Source organism: Podarcis cretensis, assembly GCF_951804945.1.
Source record: "Podarcis cretensis genome assembly, chromosome: 2".
Classification (NCBI taxonomy): domain Eukaryota; kingdom Metazoa; phylum Chordata; class Lepidosauria; order Squamata; family Lacertidae; genus Podarcis; species Podarcis cretensis.
Genome location: NC_137171.1, coordinates 67437318 through 67462507, shown reverse-complemented (window position 1 = coordinate 67462507; position 25190 = coordinate 67437318). Strand labels below are relative to the sequence as shown.

Below are 25190 nucleotides of genomic sequence, written 5' to 3'. Positions count from 1 at the left end.
CTATCTGTAGATCACAGTTGACCAGTTGAACATGTCTGATCTAGTCCAATCCCCTGCAATGCAGGAAGAAGCAGCTGACCGAACCTGCAACCTTGATGTTTTCAGCACCATGCTCTAACCAACTAAGCTCTCCAGCTGTCAGATTTTATCCAATACCAAGCACTAAAGATCCAATACTGACTGATACTCTTTGTCAGATAGAGTCAGGTACCAGCTTCTTCCTGTACTGTTAGTTCTTGTTGACTGTTCCAATAATCACTAGAAGGTTGGGTTCAATGTCAAATTGAGGCAGCCCAATAGCTTTAAAACTCCCTGCCTGAGTAGATTTGCCAAAGGCCAATATTTTCCAGGGAAGAGACAAAAATGTTAAAAATAACTAACTAACTAACTAACTAACTAACTAACTAACTAAGTAAGATCTGGTTTTTACAGCTGGGATAAAGCAACTACAGAATATTTTTTACTTCTGATTCTGCACTTTAATTGGGATTTTAATGGGTTTCATTGAATTTTGATTCTAATATCACGAACTTGGGATAGGGCAGACGGGAATAAATAAATAAAATTGCTTAATTAACTCCTAATTAACAATCTAAGCAGGAGATGCCTATCTTAGAATTAGCAGGGTTAGAAGAAAGGCTGAAATTTGCTGTTCTGCCTTGAAGCACAGCAGTAAGATGCACCTCAATGTTTTTGCTTTTAACCTACATTTAGCAAAGCTGTAATTAAGAAGTAACAGAGAAATAGGCAGCTTGCTCAGTTCCTGGCAGTCACAACCTTGTAGCAGAGACAAAGCAGGCAGGGCTGGTTAATGGTAAGTGTCATCAGTTTGAACTTGCTGTGGTTTCCAAGAGCGGCTGTGGAGGTTTACAATGATAGCATCTAGGTACACAGCACTAGTATTCAAATACAGCCTTAGCTATGTTCAGAGAGCTGGATCTAGGTTATAGTCTGTAAGTATATCTGGAAGTAGAGATGGATGTATCTGTCAAATTTCATTTTCTTCCAGCTGCTCATATTTTCAATCTTAATTCCAGTTTGCTACATCTCTGCACCAGTTTAGAGAGGGAAAGTCATCAGAACAATTCTTTAGCATTTTAAGATGTGGTTTAGGTAATATACACCTTTCCAGTGCTTTTTTTCTAAAAAAAATGTTTAGGGGTACTCTCATTTTCCTACTTATATTTAAATATTGCCCCTCAATGAGGCCAAACGTAGATTCAAAAAATGTTTAGGGGTATGCGTACCCCTGCTTCCCCCCAGAAAAAAAGCACTGCGCTTTTCTATGCAGTTATGCCCAACAAACATATTTATGCAAGGATATACCCTAATATCATGTATTTATATATGTTGTTTTCACTAATATATGGCCACTAACATAGGCACTTTTGTATAGTTTCTGGTTGAAGAAATGCACTGCAACATTCAGGAAAAGATGAATTTCGAAGGATAGCTGAGTATTTTGGTTTGCATTTTATTACAGGAAGTGCAGATTAGTAAAATTCCACCCCATCCCTACTTGGAAGCAGCACTAATTGAGCTATGACAGTACAGGAGAACAGGAGAACAAATGTTAAAGGGCAGCAATGTTTTTGTGGAAATGAAGGAATAGGTTTCACTTTTATTTGGTTTCTTACAACTTTCAGTACTACTACACAGGCACGGCCTCTTAACATTTAATGTATTCAAAAGCTTCCTTGCATGGAATGCTTGTGTCCCAAGATGTATGTGTTTCAATGCCTTATCATTTATTTTAAATACATAATCAATGCAAACAATATTCCTTCTTGGTAACAAGTCTGTGGTTCATTAGCCCCTAATTAGCAAGATGAGAAAAAGGAGTGAGAAATACCTTTCCTTGGAAGGAGTTCTTAATGTTTATTTCTTCAGATTTGCCAGATGTATTATGGCCCAGATGTGGCATCATCTATCTTACTTGTGATGTGTAATAACCAGATAAGGACACCTGCAACAGCATGTTTGTCCAATTTCTTTGTGGGCTTCACTTGAGACTGGTCTGGAAGCTGAAGCCAGTGCAGAATGCTGCAACCAGGTTGTTGAGTGGAGAACCTGGGCACATACATACATTGCAGCTGTGCTGAGGGAACTCCACTGGCTGCCAATCAGCTCCAGGTCTTCTTGCTAACATATAAAGCCCTTGGGACCAGGTCATCTGAAAGACCGGCTGCCCCTGTATAGACCTGTAAGACCACTTAGGATCATCTGGACTTGTCTTTTTGCTCAGGCTTTATCTGACCCCAAAGACTGAACCCCATTTTATGTGTCTGAATCCCCCAAATTCCTGTTTTTTATTTGTTTTTATATACTTTTAGATGCTTTTCTTCTGCAGCATTATTGGTTTCAGGCTATATTTTTGCTTTAATGATATTGCTTATTATTTATACACTGCTCTGAGATGTTTAAATATTAAGCAGTTTATAAATGCTTTACATTTTTTTTCTTGGACCTATCTTATGTTGCTACCTTAAAGCAGCATCCTCATAAAGTGCTCCAATGTTACTTGCATATACTGTACTCATTGTTAGTTGGAATATTTCTTCCATACTAATCTTTTATTTATTTATTTTATTTATTTTACTTGTTGTTGTTTAGTCGTTTAGTCGTGTCTGACTCTTCGTGACCCCATGGACCAGAACATGCCAGGCACTCCTGTCTTCCACTGCCTCCTGCAGTTTGGTCAAACTCATGCTGGTAGCTTCTAGAACACTGTCCAACCTTCTTGTCCTCTGTTGTCCCCTTCTCCTTGTGCCCTCCATCTTTCCCAACATCATGGTCTTTTCCAGGGAGTCGTCTCTTCTCATGAGGTGGCCAAAGTTTTGGAGCCTCAGCTTCAGGATCTGTCCTTCCAGTGAGCACTCAGGGCTGATTTCCTTCAGAATGGATAGGTTTGATCTTCTTGCAGTCCATGGGACTCTCAAGAGTCTCCTCCAGCACCATAATTCAAAAACATCAATTATTTTACTTAAGACCCTGCAACTAGAGTTGATACAAGGTAGACTGTGGCTGCTGGTGAGCTCTGCAGTGAACATTTGTGGGCAATTCATAATGTACAAAAATCAAAACAAGGCTTTTAATGAAAACATCTTAGTGCGAGATGTTTGGATTTTGGCTGAGCTCAATTCCCTTTCCGCCTCTGCCACAAGCTGAGTTCACATTTATGGTGCCCGTCACAGAAACTCATGGAAGTGGTTGCAGGGTTCACAGTCACAGCAAGGCCTCTCCATCAACTCTACCAAAGACCAGCTCCATCAGGCTCCTCCTCTCTCAACCACCATCTGCCACAGCCATTCCATCAGGCTATGGGAGAGAAAAGAGACTGCAGCAACTTTGCATCAGTTCTACTGAAAGACTAGCAACATTTGGCTCCTCCCTTTCCAAATTGCTCAATTCCAGCTGGCTCATTACAATATCTGTGTAACTAAGAGCTAGTATATGTCTGCCACTGCAGAAGCTTGGGGGTGGCAGGGAAGAAGGGTGAGATTAAAATGTTTTAAATAAAGAAACTGAGGTGCCATTTGTAAGAATTCTGCAAGAGCACAATGGCCCAAAAGAGAGCTGTTATTATTAAATATATCACATGTCCTGTCCGCCCTTCACATAGTGGGGCCAGTTCTCACTAATAGCATCTCCGCATGAGTGGTGCCCAGCCACAAGCCCAACAGCCTGTGGCACTGCCTCAAGTGCGAACGGGGCAATAGATTCACTGTGGAGCCTTCCTTCCTGGTCTGTAAATAGTAGCTGTCTGCCTCACAGGGCCGTAGTGAGGTTAAACGTACTAAAGATCTACAGCTTATTAGAAAAAGTGCCAGATAAATAAGTAGTTGACACAGTACTCAATTTGCTAAAGGGCTGGTGTTTAATCAGGCAGAGTATAAAAAGGTACCTATTATGCAGCAATAAGGAAAGTGAATTTGGTTATCACTGCAAATATTTCCAGGCACTTCAGACAGATTGTAGACTAATCACAAAATGTGCAATTCCGCAGGGAATAAAACTCTTTAATTATGTGCTTAAATCCCACTGCAGACTTGGGCATCTCTAGCATTCTCTAGGTTGGACAAGAAAGTTTAGCACTCTTTACACGTAATGCACACTGACAAGCATTGTGGGTTGCAATTGCCAACTCCGTTGTAGTGACCCAACAAGACCACTGTTCAAGCCATCATTTAGTGCTATGGGAACAAAACTCTGCAAGCCTCCATTCTCAAATGCTTCCTCCTTCCCTCTCCTCCACCACCACAACTTCAATCACTTACATTTGTATCTAACTACCATTTGTTGGTTTTAGTTTTAGCTATGGTTTATCAAAACAAGTCAAGAATGTAAACCATGGATTGCTACTTCTTCTTTTACTCAGACGTCCTCAGTTTACCCATGCAGGACAGCTGAGAAGGGGGGTTGTTGCCCCCTCTCTGCTCATCAGATGTTCAGACCGATGACTGGGGGGCTATTTTTCATCTTCATCAAGGCATTGGGCTCCACACACCCTAATGCTGCATCTGCCTTATTTATTTAAATTTTTACTACTCTCACCAAAATAAGTCGGTTCATATGGGGACAGAAAAAGTTACTGTGGTGAGTGTATATGGATCAGGCTCCCAAACTGAGGATTAGCTACCCCGATATAAACCATTGTTCAAAGTTGGCTTGTTCAGATAAACCATGGTTAAAACAAATCACAGTTTGTCTCAGTTCAAGGTAACAACAAACCATAGAGCACTTTTAAAAGAGAGACAAATGCCTTCAATCTCCATAAGCCCCAACAATGGTTTAGCATTACATTCAAACAAGGTCATGGTATCCTTTATGTGGCTGGGGCAACATATGGGCGGGATATAAATTTAAAAATATTGTTATTCTTATTCTGCTAAACAAGCCCCCTTCAGACCTTCTAGGACGGTCAGAAGTGGTGTGGGTGCACCTGACATGCATGAAGGCACCCACTCCCTAGTGTGAGCATTCACACATTCTTCTGAATGCTTCAGTGGGGCTAGTTTCAAGGTAATTTTAGAACAATACTGTAAGAAAGGTCACTGTTCCTATATTTCAAATGGTCGGCCAGGGACTTCTTTACCACCACCACAGTGTGTTCTCTTTCATATTTGTATAACTTCCTAACAGAGATTCCCAACCACATTTTGTGGGGCGATCCTCCTCTCTGTACCATCTTTCCTCTGACCCCAAAATCCCAACACAGAACATCATTTTTCTTTACATGTCTTCAATAAGCAAGTGTGGCTTTTATCTGCAACAAATTACCTGGATCTATATTTAACATGTTATTTATCATCTCTTGTCACAGAGCTTCTAGGACAACCTTTTTCTCTCCAGTCCAAACTGTATTTTCACGTATTCTGCAGCTGGAACTCCAATGGAGGTCACTAAAACTGCCTTTGCATCTCTCCCCTGTGCAAGTACTTATTTCTTTTCATGCCTAGTTAGTCTAAAGGTTCTTCAGTGGTGAGACGGCTGTATCTTGAGCCTCCTATACACCATCATTCTTGACAACACTTATATCAGGTTGATAGCAGTGACCTCACACACTGGCAACCTACATCCTATTGTCTTTCAGATATAGTTCAGTGGTGGAGTGGTTCAGCCAAAAAAATCATGCACTTTGGGTTAAAACTATGAAACTTAGCACACACACAGACTGACCTACACTAAATAATTGTATATGGATATTTTTATTTTATGAATTATTTATTTAAAAGTGATGTTACAGGAATTCCTACTGTGGAAGACACAGTCACACCTAACTATTCTAGTTAGTATGTGAATGAATTAAGGACCACAGAGTTCTGATTGCTAGATTAGGCTCGGTAATGTCACATCCCCTCTTCTCCTGAGAGGAAGGAAGTAGGGTTTGTTTCCTGTTTCTTCTCTCTCTCTCTCTCTCATGCTGCACATGATGGAGGAAGACAGGCCTCAACATATGTATGTGCCTCAGACATGCGTCTGAGATGCCTTTGCTATAGTTTTCAACTAAGAATATTTTACCTGCAATTCGTCATTGCTAAGGGCAATGCATGACTGTAAGTAAAGCATATTTTAAACTTACTTCAGTGTGTGGTCTGTTTCTCTGCAGGTGGGGTAAAGCGGGCCAGCTACCTCAAGGAGCTGGAATGTATTAAAAGAAGGTTTAAAAACCTATTCCTATGTGTCATTAAATCTGCCTAAAGATGGGATTTAAGATTTGCTACTGGGGCTCTTTATGTGCAAGCCCTACATTTTTTTAAAAAAACAAACACCAGCTGTTATGTTTGCTAACCCACACGTGTGGGTCTGTAGAGGATTAAATATAATTAATATGTCCTCTTACTAATTCCCATCACATACAACATTGTGAAATACGTTTTGTGTTTGTTTTCTTGTTTTGAATTTATTGTCTGGGAATATCCCTTTTATATTTGTTATCTAATTCAGTTGGGACCTACCACTACCACTAGAGAATATTCGTTTATAAGGAAACGGTGTAAAATTAAAACTCATTTATTTTGAAACAGAAATAGACATGAGGGTGGGTCCATGTCAGGAAATGTTTAGGCATTATCACTGCATGGCATCGAGCAGTAATAGGTAGCAGTAATAGGACTATTGCTGGGTGGTAGGTGAATACCAGCTTTAGCCCACCCTTTACTGCACCTGCTCCTGTTCCTTTACCTGAAGATCTGCAACCTGTTGAGGAGCCAGAAGGCTGAGTCAGCTAGCCCTGACCTGGAGGGCAAGTGTAAGGATTTTGTTGTTCGCAGGGAGAAGCCTATTGTATGGTCAGTTGTTTGAGGATGGTAGCTGTGTGTGTGTGGCGAGAGCACAAATGCAACTTGTGAATGTATAAAGTGTGATTCATGGTGTGCTTGGGTTGTTGCTCTTTTATGTTTTTATTGATTTGCTGTATTGTACTTTTTATTTGTATTTACTGCTGCTTTATTGTATTTTCTTTTGTATTAATCTGTTCACTCCTTTGGGGGCCCTGGCCAAAAAGTGTTATAAAAATAAACTGATGATGTCCATGGCAACTTTGATGCTTTTAACCCAAAGTGCACAATTTGGTCAAAAAAAACCTGACTTAATTGCTTCGCTACAGGAGAACAGTTTTGACCCATAAAGCCAAAAAGGTCTGATCACTATTTAGCTTAGGTTTAATATCTCTAATTAACCTATATTAACTTTTCTTTCCATTATGGTGCATCCAAGCCCTGCTTTCCATGCTCCCCCTTCCATCTCTATGGTCAACCAAAGAGAGCCTTTTGGTGGCACCACCCTTTGCTGTTAAGATGGCATCACTCCAATCCCAAGCTACTTTTCTGCCATAAATCTGATCAACTGTGAGTCTGACTGACTTTTGGTAGCTGTACATGAGCAGTGTGATGCCAAGTGTGTTTACTCAGAGGTACATCAATTTGGGACCACAGCTAAATTTGGAAATGCATTTAGTGGCCACAAGTAAGACATCCAATGATTGCCTTAAATACTGTAAAATGAAATAATTTACCTAACAATATCTCTGTCCAGAAAAGTCACATCAGCTGCTTCCTCAAAGCCTTCTTGAAAAGCTAGAAGCACAGAAACATATCCAAAGGAATACTGTTCAGTAGTCACAATCTGCTGGATACACTTTCTTACATGAGGTTATCTTAATTCCACTAGTATCATCAAAATGCTAACATAACTGATCTCTTGATTTCTAAAGAATTACTTAGCAGTAATCACAGGATTATTTTGATTAGACTGCAGGATCCAAGGAAGTCCCTAGATGGAAGAAGTGGCGGTCCTAGTTGAAAGGAATTTACATAGGCACTTTCTGCTGCCTCACCATTGACTTTCCCCTGCGCTGATTTGTTGATATTTCTGCACAGTGTGGGTCACTGCAATGTCAGAGCTTACTGGCAACTACATCCTGTCTGTTAAAGAGAATGTGGATATATTTGGTTTGGGGTAAAGGGGGAGGTCAGGTTAAAAGTTTGGCAAGAAGACTAATAAGCCACATTTCCTCCATGGGCCACTGAAATCCTGCCTTGAGAACTACACAGCTCCTTTCTCCTCCCAGCTCCCCGCTGCTGGTTTCGGGCCATACGTTCCCATCTCCCATGTAACTTTGCCGTTTCCTAGGAGATGGCATGCTGCTAACCCCACACCTCATCTCCGATGCCTGTGTGACATCACCAGGTCAGCACAGCCATAAAACACTACAACTAAAGCACTGGAGTTATGGCTTGACTCATTGCAATATTAGCAAATCCTAAAGGACGTGTGAACCGGACGATGGACTGCGAGGTTTGCTTTTTCATTAGACTTGTTTTGATGAGAGCTAGACATAGTGTCATTGAATGCAGACATCCTTTTTTCAAAAAAAAAAAAAAAGAGTCCAGAAGCTACAGCAATAGAGGGCTTCACACAGGGTAGAAAGAGAGCGACATTGCTTCAAGAATCAAACAGTGCTGTTTGCTGACACAAGCTGACCTTTTAGTTGCACCGTAACACCAAATGGGTTCTGAAGATATGTTTCATCCCGCAGCTTCAGTTTCAAGGCTGAACTGAACACAGAGTTCTGAAGCAAATCACAGCACAAACAGCTCAGCCCTGCCTGTGTGTTTCACCTCAGAGAAGAAGAGAAGATCCTCCCGTGGAAAGGTCCTATCCTTCTGGATTCGGCAGAGTTCAGCTCCCATTCACTTCCAAGCTCCTCCTACAGAGAGACAACATTCTACCTCTGCTGGCAGTATGAACTACAGAAATTCCATAAATAAACCTGGCAACTGGTTTATCTTTTTATTGCTTGCAATCCTGCACACAGGTAAAGATGGAAGGGAAAGGTAAAATAAGGCTATCAAAGTCAACTAGTCATAATGCATTCCACTTCCACTGTGCCTCTGAATGCTAGCTGCTTGGAATAGGGAAGGGCAAATTTGCCAATTTCAGTTTCTCTCTTATTCCCATTTTTCCAGTCTTAAGCTCAGTTCTCCACATTTCCACATGAATTTGCAAAATCTTGTTTTTAAAAATGCATCAGTTTTCGTGAAAATTTCCCCTCATGCACACATTATTCCTAGGCATTATTTTTGCAAGCAGGTTTCCCTAATATTAGGCATCTTTGTGGTTTTTTACTAAGATGTGATAATGCATATACTAGGGTAAAAGTGTACGTACAATGCATATTTTAATTCACACTCTACCCTAGTATACAGGGCCGGCCCTCGTATGAGGTAAGGTGGTTGCCTCAGGCAGCAGCCTCAGGGGCCAGATCCAGCTGCTGCTGCCACCACCAACCACTCCATTCTGTTGTGCTAGAAGCATGTTATAACAAACCAAATGTGGTACAAGCATTAGAACAAGCAGCCCCAGAACAGCAGCTCTTGATAAAAAGGATTTGTTCCCTTCCACAGAAGCTTCTCACACTTCTAGGCCAGAATGAGGGTTGTGTCTCTCTGAGCCCGACGGTGTCAGCAGTCAGACCTGCAAGCTCTTCATCCAGTTTATGGTCCTCTGCAATTTGAACAGCTGGAGACGAGGTTGAATGAAATGGATTGTTTCCATATTTCTCTTTCCAAAAAAGCCATTTAAGAGAAACTCTTAACATTTTTGGACTGGTTTAATCTTGGATCAAAATAAAAAAAAGGATACAAGCACTGGGATTTTCCATTACAGAGATCCAACCAATCCCAAAACAAATTCCACCACTGTAGAAAGGTGGGTAGTCCTAGCTGACTTGCTACATAACATTCTTCACAACTAATCTGCAAGCTCTCCTCTGTTTGAGAAACATGAAAACTTGTGGTATACATTCCATGAAGCATCAGGATGATAATTTTATTACAGTGGTACCTCGGGTTAAGAACTTAATTCGATCTGGAGGTCTGTTCTTAACCTGAAACTGTTCTTAACCTGAGGTACCACTTTAGCTAATGGGGGCCCCCACTGCCGCCGCACGATTTCTGTTCTGATCCTGAAACAAAGTTCTTAACCCGAGGTACTATTTCTGGGTTAGTGGAGTCTGTAACCTGAAGCGTCTGTAACCTGAAGCACCTGTAACCCGAGGTACCACTGTACTAGTTTGGTTATTATTAGATTTATTACCCTCCCTTCACCAGAAGGTTCTGTGGCAGGTTACAGCAATATAAAATACAGCGTTTAAAACCAATTACAATCTCAACCAGAGCAGGTCCTAAAAATATCTCTCTCAAGTGTCAAAGGGCATAGAGGTGTATTTTCAGCGTATGAGGACAGCTGGACAATGAAGGTGACGGAAGCACCTCTACGGGGAAGGACTTCAATCTGCATGTTATCCTACCTGTCCTGATTCCTTTGTTGCACTTGCAGATATAAATAAATATATAGGGATATTGGAAGCTGCCTTATACTGAGCCCAATGGTTTGCCTATCTAGTTTAGTATTGTCTCTACAGTGAGTTGCAGTGGTTCTCCAGGAAGGAACTTTTCCCAAATCCTCGTGGAGATGCCAGGGATAGAACCTAGGATTTTCCTGCCTGCGAATCATGTGGTCCACCCCTTCCCTTAGTTAAAGGTAAAGGGACCCCTGACCATTAGGTCCAGTCATGGATGACTCTGGGGTTGCGGCGCTTATCTCGCTTTATTGGCCGAGGGAGCCGGCATTTGTCCTCAGACAGCTTCCGGGTCATGTGGCCAGCATGACTAAGCCGCTTCTGGCGAACCAGAGCAGCGCACGAAAACGCCGTTTAACTTCCCGCCGGAGTGGTATCTATTTATCTACTTGCACTTTGACGTGCTTTTGAACTGCTAGGTTGGCAGGAGGAGGGACCGCGCAACGGGAGCTCACCCTGTCGCGGGGATTTGAACCACCAACCTGCTGATTGGCAAGTCTTAAGCTCTGTGGTTTAACCCACAGCACCACCCGTGTCCCACCCCTTCCCTTATCCAGGACCAAATCCCCAAGGATGGGGAGAAATGTTACAGAAATTACAGAAATGTGAATTAGACTGGCAATTCTACAAAACGGTCCCTACATGAATGATGACACAGCATAATCGTCACTGAAAAAATATTTTTAGAATAACTAAAATGTACAAAGCACCGCGCAACATTTAAAAATTAACAGCAGGCTTAAAATATTAAAAAGCCAACAAAGGCCTAGGCAATGCCTCACTAATCAGAAAAGAGGCCCCTGTTACTAATAAGAGTTCTTTGATATGGTACATTCTACAAGGAATTGACCACGGTCTGCAAAAGCTAAAACAAATGCTGTAAGTGATGCCATAGCTGGGGTGCCAAGACAGCAATGGGGAGTTCCTGGCAGTTTCTGCTAGTAGTAGACCACCTCTGAAAATATCTGATTTTATTTCATTTTATTTTTTAAAAAATGCTCCTCACAAAGGAGCCCAGGGCAGCAAAAAAGTAGTAAAACAATTTTTAAAAAAACAACAACACCATATTAACAACCATTCCAGCACAGATGCAAATCAGGAAAGATCTCCACTTAAAAGGTTTGTTGAAAGAGGAGGCAAGAGAACAGTGATGGTGCCTACCTAATACTCAGTGGGAGGGAATTCCATTGGGTAGGTGCCGCAACACTAACAGCCAATGCCTACATACACTGTAAAGAACCGACCTGCAGCAGGGGTATTTAAGGGGTGGGATGATATTTCAGGTCCCAAGCTGTACAGTATAGGGCTAAATACACCAGAACCAGCACTTTGAACTTAACATGGTAGCTATTTTAATCCTGCTGTTAATAACTTCTGTATTGGAATACACACAGTTTAAATTGGTTTCAACTTGCAGCAAATATAGGCAACTAAATATCAAGTAGCCATGAGAGTACACAACACCAAATATCGCTTTTGAATATCATATATAGTGAGAATAAAGAAGCAGCCAAAGCTCCAAGTTTAAAACCAGGGTGCCCAACCTTCCAGAGTGTGAGGGCAGCTGTGGGCATCACAAGATAGCCATTCCACAGATTAAAAGCAGGAGATGCTCAGAACCCTCTCCCTAAAGCAGGCAAAACACACCCCAAAACAAGTAAAACACAAACAAACAAAATGAAAGTGTTGAATTGAAATCCTATGTATGTTTATTGTGTTCAGTGGAGCTTACTCTCATGTAAGTGTGTACAGAACTGCAGCATTAGAAATCCATGATACCTGCACTTAACACTTCCTTTTAATATCAAAGTATTCTCCTCCCACTCGCCCACCCCCAATCCCTTTCCCTTTCCCTCTGCCCTGCTGTGGTTGCAGATTAGCCATATTTCAGAGGAGGTCGTTCACCTTACCTACAGAGTATTTTGGTCAAGGTTGCCGCTTGGTATCTCTCTTCTCCCTCTGCTCTTTCTTCCTTTGCCAACAGAACTGCCAAAACAATAAAAAGAAGGGAGTCAACATCAATCTGACAAGTTGTCTCCTGCTACTCTGATGATAAAAATGATCTTCCTTACACTACACTTTCCTGAACTTGACATCTGTCCTAAATCTCAAGTCATACATACTCCTCTTCCATTAATATGAGTCATCCTACAGATGTCCTTTTGCTACTCTTAAGAGTCACGTCAGAAACAATCATTGACTTATTGTCAACGGGCTCAACCTACCATGTTAATGGTGCCTTCAAAACCTCTCTTTCACCAATCATCTTGTCCTCGACTCAGAAAATCACTATAAAATAACTTAACAATGTTCCTGGATGTGAAGAGCAGGGGGCAGGGGGCTTACATGCTTGCTGTTTTGCATGCAGGTGACTCAGGAGAAGGACAGAGAAATCTGCCCTACATAGAATTCCACTTTCCTAAAGAAAACGTTAAAAGTCAGTGTAGCATCATCTCTCTTATGCATCCACCTGCTGTTTCTTCGATTGTATCTGCCACTCATTCTTACAAGGATTTATGCTGAAGCCCAACACTGTTCATGTAAAATATCAATAATCTCTGTTCATTCAGAGATTTATTTTTAAATCGTGTTGTTTAGCTGCTTTGTCGTTTGCTACCCTGGGCTCCTTTGGAATGTAGAGTGGGATAGAAATTTATTTACTTTATTTACTATTCAAGGTTAATGTACATGTTGAAGCCTCCCTATGACTGGATCCACTCTCCTCCAGTAATGCTTCAGACGAGATACAGATTGTGTACATACACACCTGTAAAGCACATTTTCTGCCTCAAAGAATGCTGGGCACTGTAGTTTGTTAAGAGTTGCTGGGAATTGTATTTCTGTGAGCGATAAGCTACAGTGTCCAGAATTCTTTGAGGAGGAGTGGAACGTGCTTCGGATGTGCTTTAAAAGGCATAGTGTACACACAGCTTTGCTCTGAAGGCACATGAAACCACCACCTTACCAAAGTTAGGCAGGTCTAGATCTGGCCAGCATCTGGATGTGCAACTGCATGAGAACCACATGTATACTGCCTTGAGTTCCAAGACAGAAGAATGGTGGAAGACAGGGAAATAAATAAAATTGAATGACAAAATCACGCATTTTACATTGTAAATGGCCCTGTGATCCTTGGATGAAGGGCAATATAGAAAATGATGATGATGATGATGATGATGATGATGATGATGATGATGATGATGCAGGGAGAAGTTCTCACATCTGCACTGCTGGACCTCAACCTGCCATTAAAAGGGGGGAGGGGATTATGCCCCTTCAGAGTTTCTATATTGAATTCAAAACATAAGGCACTCCTACTCAAAATTTGATTAAATCTTTTTGCTAGAAAACCCCCCCCAAAAAAAAAAAAAACCAGCAGAAAGTGTTTTGCATCTTTTGTACCACCTGTTTCTATATTGAATTCAAAACATAAGGCACTCCTACTCAAAATTTGATTAAATCTTTTTGCTAGAAGACCCCCCCCCAAAAAAAAAAAACCCAGCAGAAAGTGTTTTGCATCTTTTGTACCACCTGTGGTGGAATTCAGTATCATTCTATGACAAATGTTCTGTACGCACAAACACTGCACTTTGCCAGATGGAACTTCTCTCTTTCCCCTGCATAGTGTTTTGGAGGAGAGGGTTCTCCTGATACCCTCCCAGGCCAGTTTGGGGGGGGGCACACAGGCAAAGAAAGGGGTAAAGCCCTGTTCTGGAAGCAGAAGTCCACTGATGGGGTTCATTAGGTGAGTCCTGCCCTGGGTTCAGCAAAATGTGGAGGGCTCCCAGAATGCAGCAGGGCTGGCTTACCACAGTCTGAAGTAACTAAAGTTAGGCGTATTATTTGTGAAGTGACAGACATAACTATTTATAGAGCCCCTCCCCTTAAAAAAGAAAAAATTAGTCCGGAGTCTACAATCCCTTAACTGCACCACAGCAGATGCCTTAGTGAGTTTCATAAAACAGTTTCTATTTAATCCAGTCCCTACAGTTAATTCCTAATCTTTGCACAATGGACTAGCATGGTTGATGGTGACAAATAGGCCTCAGTCTCCATGTATGATGGTGTTTTAGTTCTCTGTCATAACACATTCCTCACACTGATTCCCTATTGCATGAAGAAATACAGTGGTGCCCCGCAAGACGAATGCCTCGCAAGACGAAAAACCCGCTAGACGAAAGGGTTTTCCGTTTTTCGAGGCGCTTCGCAAGACGAATTTCCCTATGGGCTTGCTCCGCAAGACGAAAACGTCTTGCGAGTCTTGCGATTTTTTTTGCTTTCCCCCCCCCCTTTTTCTAAGCCGCTAATAGCAGCTTTGCCGCTAATAGCCGCTAAGCCGCTAATAGCGCTAATCCGCTAAGCTGCTAATAGGGTTGCTTCGCAAGACGAAAAAACCACAAGACGAAGAGACTCGCGGAACGGATTCTTTTCGTCTTGCGAGGCACCACTGTACTTTTTGTGTCCTAAAGCCAGCAAGACCATGAAAGCTATGGGTATATTTGAGAATGTGCCAGCTCGGTCTTTCTGCTCCCTTTGCTCTTCCTTCGGTGTCCTCCTAACTCTGCAGCTGTCAGGAAGCCACCAGAGCTTACGACCTGCTTCTCAAATATGGCCCCTTCCCTTTCTGGAACAGCCAGAATTGCCTTGGTTCTTCGGTGTGTCATGCTGTACCCACCACAAAGCTGGCATTTGTCAGAGGTGGCGAGGGGGGGGGGTAACACTGTGACAAGCTAAGTGGGTCGATCAGCCCAACATGGAGCTGTTGTGGACAAGCCGCCACAAGCGCCGTAACTTTGCAGGCGAAACAGACAGCGACCTCAGCCATAATTAAAACTAATTATTCAAATGCACTCCGCTTCGTGGCGCGTTGCTCAGGAGCTCCCTGCGATGAGCATGTAGGCAGCAGGGCTGTTTTTCTTCATAAAAACTTATGAGGAGCACCGAACAGATTAACAGCTTTAATGACAAAAATTACTGCTTACAACACCGACTTCAAATCAAAGAACAATATCCGCAGACAGATATTTTCATGGTTTTCATAACAATTCATTATAGGTGGCACCGAGGGATTACATTTTTATTTCCCTTGTGTCATTTCCCTCAGACTCAGGTTCATTTCTCTTAATGAGGCAGCGGAAGATAAAGGGCAGTGATGGCTCTTCCAGTGCTGCTGCCGAGTGTGAGGAGTTTAGGGGCACGGTGATAACTGATACTCCAAAGGATGGCAGGGAGGAAGGAGGGGGGAGCGCGAGAGTGATGGGAGGAGATGCTCTCTCTGCCGTAATGAACTAAAATTAAGACATAAATTCTCCCACCTTTGTTCTGACCAGATCTAAGGCAGGGATTCGGCTTTTATTTTTTTAAAAAATGAGGAATAGATCAGTAGCAAAATTATTAGCTAATTAATTGTAAAAGAAACAGAGAAGAAAGGGAAAGTGGTAGGGAGAGCAAAAAGAGTTCAATCTACAAAGCGTTCCAGGGGGGGGGGGACAACCCCCAAAACCCAACAATCCCAAATCAAAGGCTTCCATTTTGAATCTGGAGCTGAGGAAAAAAATAAGGACCATGTTATAGATAACGTACATTTTTATATATGTTAACTTAAGTCCTGCCAGCATCATACTTGACTACTTAGGTTGCCCTCAGAAGCTAGCCTGCAGGTCCCATTCCACCTGCACTTTCAGATGTGAGGCACTGAGGCACGGGTCACTTGATATAGAGCCTCTTCGATTGTGCCACCCCAGGGAGACTCTCCTGGCTCCAACTCCGACACCTGTTGGAAACCAGATCAGCTCAGCCAACATAGTGCCCTCCTGATGGTGTTGGTGGACTACAACTCCCAACATCCTTAACCCTTGGCCCTGTTGGCTAAGGCTGATAGGAGTTAAAGTGCAGCAGTTTCTGGAGGGCACCAAATCAGCTACTCCTGAATTAGGCCTTAAATATTCTATGTATAATCTGGCTATTGGCTTTTCTGCTACTCTTGTTTTATGTTGTTTTTATGTGTTGTTATTGTATTGTTGTTGTTTTGTGTTAGCTGTTGGGGAATCATTATACAGACAGGCAGACAGATGGATAATATGCATACTGATATAGGGAATTGGAACTGACTGTGAGAAGTACATGTGACATATTTAGGAAGTTGTAGGCAGTGTGGATACAATATATGAGGATAGAGAATGTGATATAGGAGATTGGATTCTATACATGGGATGAAATATATTTGCTGCTGTGTAACATACAAAGGGGGACACGGGTGGCGCTGTGGGTTAAACCACAGAGCCTAGGACTTGCTGATAAGAAGGTCAGCGGTTCGAATCCCCGTGACGGGGTGAGCTCCCGTTGCTCGGTCCCTGCTCCTGCCAACCTAGTAGTTTGAAAGCACCTCAAAGTGCAAGTGGATAAATAGGTACCGCTCCGGCGGGAAGGTAAACGGCGTTTCCATGTGCTGCTCTGGTTCGCCAGAAGTGGCTTAGTCATGCTGGCCACATGACCCGGAAGCTGTATGCCGGCTCCCTCGGCCAATAAAGCGAGATGAGCGCCGCAACCCCAGAGTCGGTCACGACTGGACCTAATGGTCAGGGGTACCTTTACCTTTTAACATACAAAGGAGCTGTGAGATGTGATAAATATTCAGGATACCTATTTCAGCCCACTGTGATTTAGGTCGTTTTTAAGTGTCTGGAGAAAACATCCTATGTAACCAGATGGAACAACCATATTTTGACTTTCTGACCCAGGAACAATGCAGCTCACCTGGAGTGGTAACAGTAATCAATGAAGTACATCACTGCATGTGAAATCAGAATCAAATTTTAGTATATGCCTGAGGAAAGGACTATCAAAAACAAACCAGGTTTCCACAGGGCTTACATAGTCCTGGAATCCATTTTCATTTATTTGTTTTTTAAAGAGCAGCCCTGGTGTGCATAAAACGATAGAGAGTATATCTGAGTGTAAGCCAAGTGCTTCTCCCTCAGTGCTAACTATCCACACCACAATTAACCAACCTCTCTCCCACCTAAGGGCTTCTGGATCAGGCCTGCTTCTATTACAAATTTGCGGGTGGTGCTGTGGGTTAAACCACAGAGCCTAGGACTTGCTGATAAGAAGGTTGGCGGTTCAAATCCCCACGACGGGGTGAGCTCCCGTTGCTCGGTCCCTGCTCCTGCCAACCTAGCAGTTCGAAAGCATGTCAAAGTACAAGTAGATAAATAGGTACCGCTCTGGCGGGAAGGTAAACGGCGTTTCCGTTCACTGCTCTGGTTCGCCAGAAGCGGCTTAGTCATGCTGGCCACATGACCCGGAAGCTGTATGCTGGCTCCCTCGGCCTATAGAGCGAGATGAGCGCCGCAACCCCAGAGTCGGCCACGACTGGACCTAATGGTCAGGGGTACCTTTACCTTTACTAAAATAGACATGGCATCATGTTTAAGAGGTCCCTAAATTTTGTATGTTGCAATCTTTGGAGCATTTCTGTATGAAACACCCGCTGTCAAGCAAGATGTTTTTTTGGCCCACCTTCGTAACATTCAGCCTTTCAGTCAGTTAAACTCCTGGGTCAGGACATTGCCAGCACCTCACACATCAGCACTGAAACACATGCTTGAGGTGGTAGACAATTTTGTCTACCTGGGTTCCACCATAACCAGCAGCCTCTCCATCAAAGCCAACCTGGACAAGCGCATTGGCAAGGCAGCTACAGCAGTGGCTCACCTCTCCAAAAGGGTATGGGAGAATATGACGATGACATCCAATACCAAGATGGAGGTCTACCAGGCTTGCATGTTGGCTTCAGGCACCAGGCCAGTTGACAGACCAACTCTGCATTACAAAGAGGTCTGCAAATGTGGCATGAAGGCTGGCAACATAAACCCGCCATTTGGGAATCCCTTGCTGCAGTGCCTGGAGACAGGCAGTCAGATTGCGTATCCATAGCAGGAACCAGAGGAGAAATGACTGCTGGGAGGAGCACAGAGAGAAGAAACGCCATGGTGCATCTGCAGCAGCACAACCAGACGCCTACATCTGCCCCAGCTGCAACAAAACATGCCTCTCCTCTATTGGTTTCTACAGCCATAGCAGGTGTTGCAACCTTCCAACAGTTTGACTTCACGCTCAAAGGCACACTCCTCCATTGTCCCCTGAGACAGACAGATGCCAACAACAACAACAATTGTTGGGTTCCAGCTCCCATCAGTCCCAGCCAACATAACCAATGGCAAGGGACGATTGGAGTAATAGACCAGCAACATTTGGAGGGCACCACGTCATTGACCACTCCTGAGTACTAAAACAAAAAGAGCCATAAAGCTCTGGTTGGAATGAAAACAAAATTAAACATCTCTCTTGAGGCCTTGCAGTCACATCAGGCCACTCCAGCCCTAGATGATGCTGTTTCTCTTCCTTTTCCTTTCATTCAGTTTTTCATGATGACAGGCAGAATGGACTGTGAGATTTAATGATTGGCTTACTCTTACCACTTACATTCTGCATAATTTGTCTTGTGGCAGACAGATCTGTAGCCTTAAAAAAGGCAAGACTTTAGAAAGGCAAACCGTTAACCCTTAAATAGCACCTTCAATCCTTCTGGCACTATCAGGTAAAGAGATATGGATTTGTGCTGGGTAGTAAATTCACTCTTTGAATAGCTTCATTTCGTTACTAGGTATTTATTTCAGGAGTTTCAACCTTAATTTGATTGAGATGCAGGCAAAAGCTAGAAATGGAGATCCCACTTTGAAAATTTGTCCTTGGAAGTCTAAAGAAATTCTCTGTGCAATCTATATCTCATCAGATAGTGGGAGGCTAAGTGTTTCCACTGTTCCTGCCAGAAACCTGCGTTTGTCTTTCCTGGACAAAAGTTATTGCCACCCTGTAATCTCGCTCTGAAATACAGCACGTGGAGCCTACACTGAACCCAATTTACTCTGGCAGATGAATATAGCCAAGGTGGTGGTCTGAATGTTTGGCCTCAAGGCACAATCCAATTTTCAACTGTTTCAAAGCTATTATGTCAAAGGCTATTTGCATAAACATAACAATAGCTGTGGATCCAGGCTATGCAATTCAGGCACGGGAAAGCCTGCCCTCTGGTGCCTAATCTATTTATCACAAGAAGGAAAGAAAGAAAGAAAGAAAGAAAGAAAGAAAGAAAGAAAGAAAGAAAGAAAGAAAGCAACGGAACTATTTGGAACTGTAAACACTTCAACAGATAATGCACTTTCCCATTATCTGGTTAATTCCCCCTAGTACTGTACCACCAAGAATTTATTTATTCCAAGAATTCTGAAGCAGGGAGCCTTCTGTGCTCACTGAGACTCCCTGTGCGATTTAGAATATTGCACAATCCCTGTTCTAATCTGCCCAGGGAATTTCCACAATTACAGGAGTTCACTCTCCATAAGACTACAAGAGCCTGAATGGATCAGGCCAAAAGCCCCTGTAGTTGAACATCCTCTTTCAGAGCAGCCAGCCAGATGCCTATGGGAAGCCTCCAACTCATGAAGGGCTGAAAAAAGAAGATCGGGACATGTTGCTGCAGGAGGGAGGGGGTGACAGGATGCCCCCACTCTTGTAGATACTGAATACCAGGAAAGGGCTTCTATGAGTCATGTATTATCTTTATATACCATACCTACTCACACGGATGCATTTAAACAAATACAGATAGTGTTTGCAATTGCATATATATTTACAGATGTGGGGTCCATTTCATGCAAACATCTTTCTTGCATGGAGGCTGATAAAAACATTAAGTATGCAGCAGTGGCGTAGCGTGGGGGGTGCAGGGGGGGCCGGCCGCACCGGGCGCAACATCTGGGGGTTAGGGTTAGGGGGTGCAAATCCACGGGTTAGGGGGCGCAAATCCATGGGTTAGCGGGCGCAAATTACTTGCCTTGCCCCGGGTGCTGACAACCCACGCTACGCCACTGGTATGCAGTGCCAATTTAAGGAATCTGAATCGCTTTCTAAGTTTTCTCATGCTAGAGAAACAGATGTGATTATTCGGCTTATTACGAAAAGGTCTGTCATTCATTTGATGAGCTGACTTACAGTGTGGGAATCTATAATAAAGCTGTTTCACTTCACAGAGCTGGAGATGTCTCAAGTCACTTCATCCCCAACCATATCCTTACTGACACCCTGCATTCATAATTTGCACATGCATTTATCCTGTTTAGGTGCTGGGTCCAAATATTCCATTTCAGAGTATGGCTTCAGAAAAAGTGATGAGTATTTTTGTTTTATTTTTTAAAATGCCAGATTGAAAGACCTCCATTCTGGAAGAGCTCAAAATGTGGATGGAAACCTTCCCAGTTCTGGTAATACTGGTTCCATCACAAATGGAACCCTGGAGGAAAAAGTGTGTTCTGTGTAGTTGCAAAGCCAAACACACTTCCATTTGTCAAAAGTGTAATGTAACCAAAATTGCATTTGCTATGCTTAGAGTCCTGTGCGCTGTTAAATATGCATCTGATTCATGAGACATAACTTGCCTAATTGTGAGCAAGATTAAAGCCAGAGGCAGGCAGGGGTGGGAGGGGTGGGAGGAACAATCAATCAATCAATCAATCAATCAATCCCAGACAGATTCATCACATCAAGTCATGTGACTCCTTAAACGAGAAGAGACTCATCTTTTCTTAGTACCCTTTTTTTTTCATTTGTTGTGCTCTCTAAGAGTGAGAAATCCTAATCTTCTTCTTCCTCTTCTTCTTCTTCTTCTTCTTCTTCTTCTTCTTCTTCTTCTTCTTAACTTCTGTCTTCTTCTTTTTATTTATTCTGTACAACATGATCCTCCGTGCATTCATACTAGCAGTTTGCCCTGCCATATAAAAAAGAGGGTGTATTTTTTCACACTTCCCTGACTTACGTTTCCTGTTCTTAAACTTGCATCAGATGTGTTATTGTGTTTTATTGTTTTTATAGGTTTTTAACAGTTCTAAGTATGTTCGTTTCTAACTGCAATTTTATTCACATAAATGCTTGGGCACCTTTAGGAGGGAGGAATATAAATTTAACGATTAAATAAAATGAAATAAATTACACTGCATTCCTAAACCTACTTGCTACGGTATGTCTTTTTGTGGTTTTATATTGTAAACCTCAGATATTGTGCTCCACAGATGAAGGGTGATACATAAATGTAATAAATAATAATAGGAATAAGAAGAAGATTCATTTATTCCAAGAATACCTGCTGAGGACTGAATAGTTACTGAATCCGAAAAGAGATAATATTAAGGAAGCTTCTGAAATAACTGAAGAGCATAATACCCAATGGATACCCAATGGAAGCTGCAAAAGGGGACCCAAGTTCTCTTCCTGAATTTTTCCTCTCTACCCCGTGAGTCGAATTCTGAAAGCTCATAGGCAGTGGGGGAACGATCCTTCAAGCCTTTTTCACAATTCCCCCCAGTTAGCAAAACAGAGATGTGTAAATTCACTTCCCTCTCCAATCACCAATGAAGCGCTGTGTAACAACTTATAATGCATTTAACTGAAGGTGGACCAATTTAAAAGTCATTCAACGTAGCTTTAGGCAGTCATCCTAAGCACATTTCCTTGGAATTTTCTATTGAAATCAATGGGACTTGTCTTCCTTGTCTACTTCAGCTCAAGGTGTCACTGGTAGTCCCTTCCAAAAAGACAGCTTTCTTTCCCACTGACATAGCTAAAGTATATTCCTAGGACAGGCCAGTGGTACACAGAGGAGAATATCAATCCCATTTGTTAATGAGGCAGCTGAGGGCTAGAGGTACATGCATCTATTATACCTTGTCTTTTCTTCCTAAATTGCAAGCATGTGGAGGAGGACAAATCCTGATGGGGAGCACAGGAAGTGAAGAGGGGAGGCTCTCCTTACCCAGCATGATTGGAACAACACCCCTTCCCTGTACAGCTAGGGAGCCTTAGGGGAAAAGTCTCCTAGCAATATTTAGGGTGTGCGTTTTTCCAGCCATGCTTTGGGGAACAGCTGTAGCTCAGCAGTAGAGCATCTGTTTTGAAGTCAGAAGGTCTCAAGTTCAATCCCCAACATCTCCAGGTAGGGCTGGGGGAGACTGTTGTTTGCAACCTTGGACAGCAGCTGTTGCCAGTAGTTAATACTAAGCTGGATGGAGCAATGTTTGATTGGGATAAGACAGCTTCCTATGTACTGCGGAAGGAAGAGATAACCCTCTCCTGCCCACCCACTGTGTTCATTCTGAGGAGTATCGTTGCTTAGGTAGAAACAAACAAGACCCACAGCTGTACACTACATTATCTAGTCTAGTTTGGCTAATGTTATAAGGTTGTGCCCGCCCAAGAAATCAGGAAACTTTGAATTCTTCGGACCAAGCAGATAAAACACTTCCTGCCTGTTCCTTCAAGATACTGCATCAGTACAGCTGTTCATTGGATCAGGACCATGTTTATTTTTAACTTTGAAAAATTCTGTATTTTTCATGCCTGCTTACGTACTTTAATTGTCTAGTCCTTGGATTTTCTAGGCTCGGGTTATATCGTTTGATAGAGATCAGGATGTTTTGAATGCCTTTCTGTTGCAATGATCCAGCCATAACGATCCAAGGAGAGATAAATAAAATAAATAAACTCCAAAATTACTCTCACATTCCTACCATTGCAGCCAACAATGCTTTATATCTCAGTTCAGCAAAGATTTTGAGAATATGTTTAACTTCTTGGGTGCATGTTTTATGTCCTGGAAATAAAGGTTTGAGCAGATTACTGAATGGCTTAAATTTCCTAAGGAAGAGTTTTGTGGAATTCCAAAGATTCCAATCACCGCAGAGAAGAGTAGAAATCTGGCCTAAATAAATAGCTATGATCTTGGAATCACATTGCACAACCCACTAATGGCTTTGGCAGGGATTGTGGGTAGGCCAACAGGCTGCCAGAAGTGAGTTTCGGGGACCAGTGACGAAAAGGCCAATTATATTACTACTGCAATTCTTGATAGACAAATAGATCCCTCTAATCCAGCCACAAGTGCAAGATTTATCACTATTAGGTGCAGTACAAGCCTATGCATATTTACTCGGAATTAAACGCCATTGTTTGTAAATGGCCTTACTCCGGGGCACATAGGACTGCAGCCTAAAAGTGAGCCACAGGCTGGGTTCATCACAGTAAACCGCAGTTTAGCATGAGTACATAAGCCAAAGAGGGTCTAGGAATCAGACATTTCCTCCTTCCTGTTTCCTTTCCCTGCATGGCCAGAAAGAGGACTTTGGAAGCTTTGACTAACATTTTTAGTTAGCCAAACCTCTTCCTAGCCACGCGGGGATGTGGGGAGCAGAAGCACACAATTTGGAGACATGTTGTAGGTCATGCACATTGGACTAAACTATGATTTGGTGTGATATGTGATATGCAGCCACAGCCAAGGAGACTTAGCCTGCTTCACACATGCGCATATTTCACTTGGTCTTTTATTGCTGGATGCCTCAACACTGAGATACTCAAAGTGAACGTATGAATTATCTCTATTAAAATAATTATGTCTGAGTCAGGTAATATGAACATTGTACCTGTGGTACTTGTGAACATTGTACTTGTGGTAACTAATCTAACATATAGTTGTTGAGCTTTCGGGGGGGGGCAAAGTTGATTATTTTTTTTTATTTTGCCCAAAGTTCTTCCATTTTTTTGGCAAGATTGCAAAAGAAAAAAGTGGGAAAGCCATTTTTGAGCTATTTTTGTGGGAAAGCAGCAAAAACAGCACTGCTGAAATGGGCTGCCATACGTCCGGATATTTCCCGTACATTTTGCCGGACACTGCTAGAGACGCATGGCAACCCTATTACTGTGGGAATTCCAGAGTCTTTGAACCAAAAAAGACCAGCAAAGGTGTATAACTAAACACACCTTTGAGATAGCTGGACTTCTCAGAAAATCTCAGTGGACGCAGCAATTTGATTGGTAAAATTAAACAAGGTATTACTTGGCGATACACAATTAGAAAAGAACATGGACACATTGAATAGGTTAAGTGACCTAGATGCCAGCTTTGCCACTGACACCAATCAGTTATAATTTTTCAAGATTCCATCAAATGTAGTGCTACTATTTTATTTTTACGAATTGTTTTAAAAATCAAGACAGTTAAATACTTCTATGATTTCCCCCCCATACCTCTGTTTACTAATCTGTATACTACTAATATCAGCTACTAAGAGTATCAATGTCCCATTGTAAAAGATCCCTACCGACTTAACGTCCCAAACTTACATGGTGTTTGTGAAGTCCTTTATGGTCCTGGGATGAAAGAATCTACAGGCACACAAAGTAGCATTGTTCATTATTGCTGTAATCAAGTCTATTCACTGTAGCCCTACTGTAAAATGCTAGCAGGCCTCCAGCTGGAGAGTGAAAAAGGGGGACGGACGACTAATTTCTCCCCTTTCACCCATCACTCTCAGATTAACAACTTTCCCTTGTTTGCTAGCACTCCCCTCACTTGTACCGTGTGCTGTTGCTGAATTCTTTGCAGATGCTAAACATTAGTAAAGCCTGCCATTCGGCATCCTGTTTTTCCAACCCCTCTTCCAAACTCCTCCACGTTTCTCAGAGGCTTTATCAGAAAGGACATTCTTCTGAAACATTGCAGCAAGAGGAACTGACAGCTCTTCAAACCCCAGCTGAAATTCATTTATTTCCCACTGCTTCCTGCATTTACAAAGTTCATTAATGTTTCATCAGGAGGGACTGATTAAGAGTTTCAGCAGTCACGCAGAATGTGACCATTACAACGCTGCAGGTACTGCAAACACACCTGCGTATTAGCATGCACCATAAGAAATGCTCACATACATGTCAGCTA

The 25190-nt window shown here is 42.4% G+C and overlaps 1 protein-coding gene across 1 annotated transcript in view; it reads right to left on the bottom strand.

The window, feature by feature from the left end:
• Positions 1–24671, bottom strand: part of LOC307211598 (uncharacterized protein) — a 158964-nt gene extending 134293 nt beyond the window's left edge. The window contains exons 1-2 of the mRNA XM_079968348.1: positions 24599–24671; positions 12278–12349 (exon numbers count right to left, since the gene is read on the bottom strand). Coding sequence (XP_079824474.1) covers positions 12278–12349; positions 24599–24669 — 143 coding nt within the window. The 5' untranslated portion in view covers positions 24670–24671. The remainder of the gene's footprint in view (positions 1–12277; positions 12350–24598) is intronic.
• Between the last annotated feature and the right edge of the window lie 519 nt (positions 24672–25190).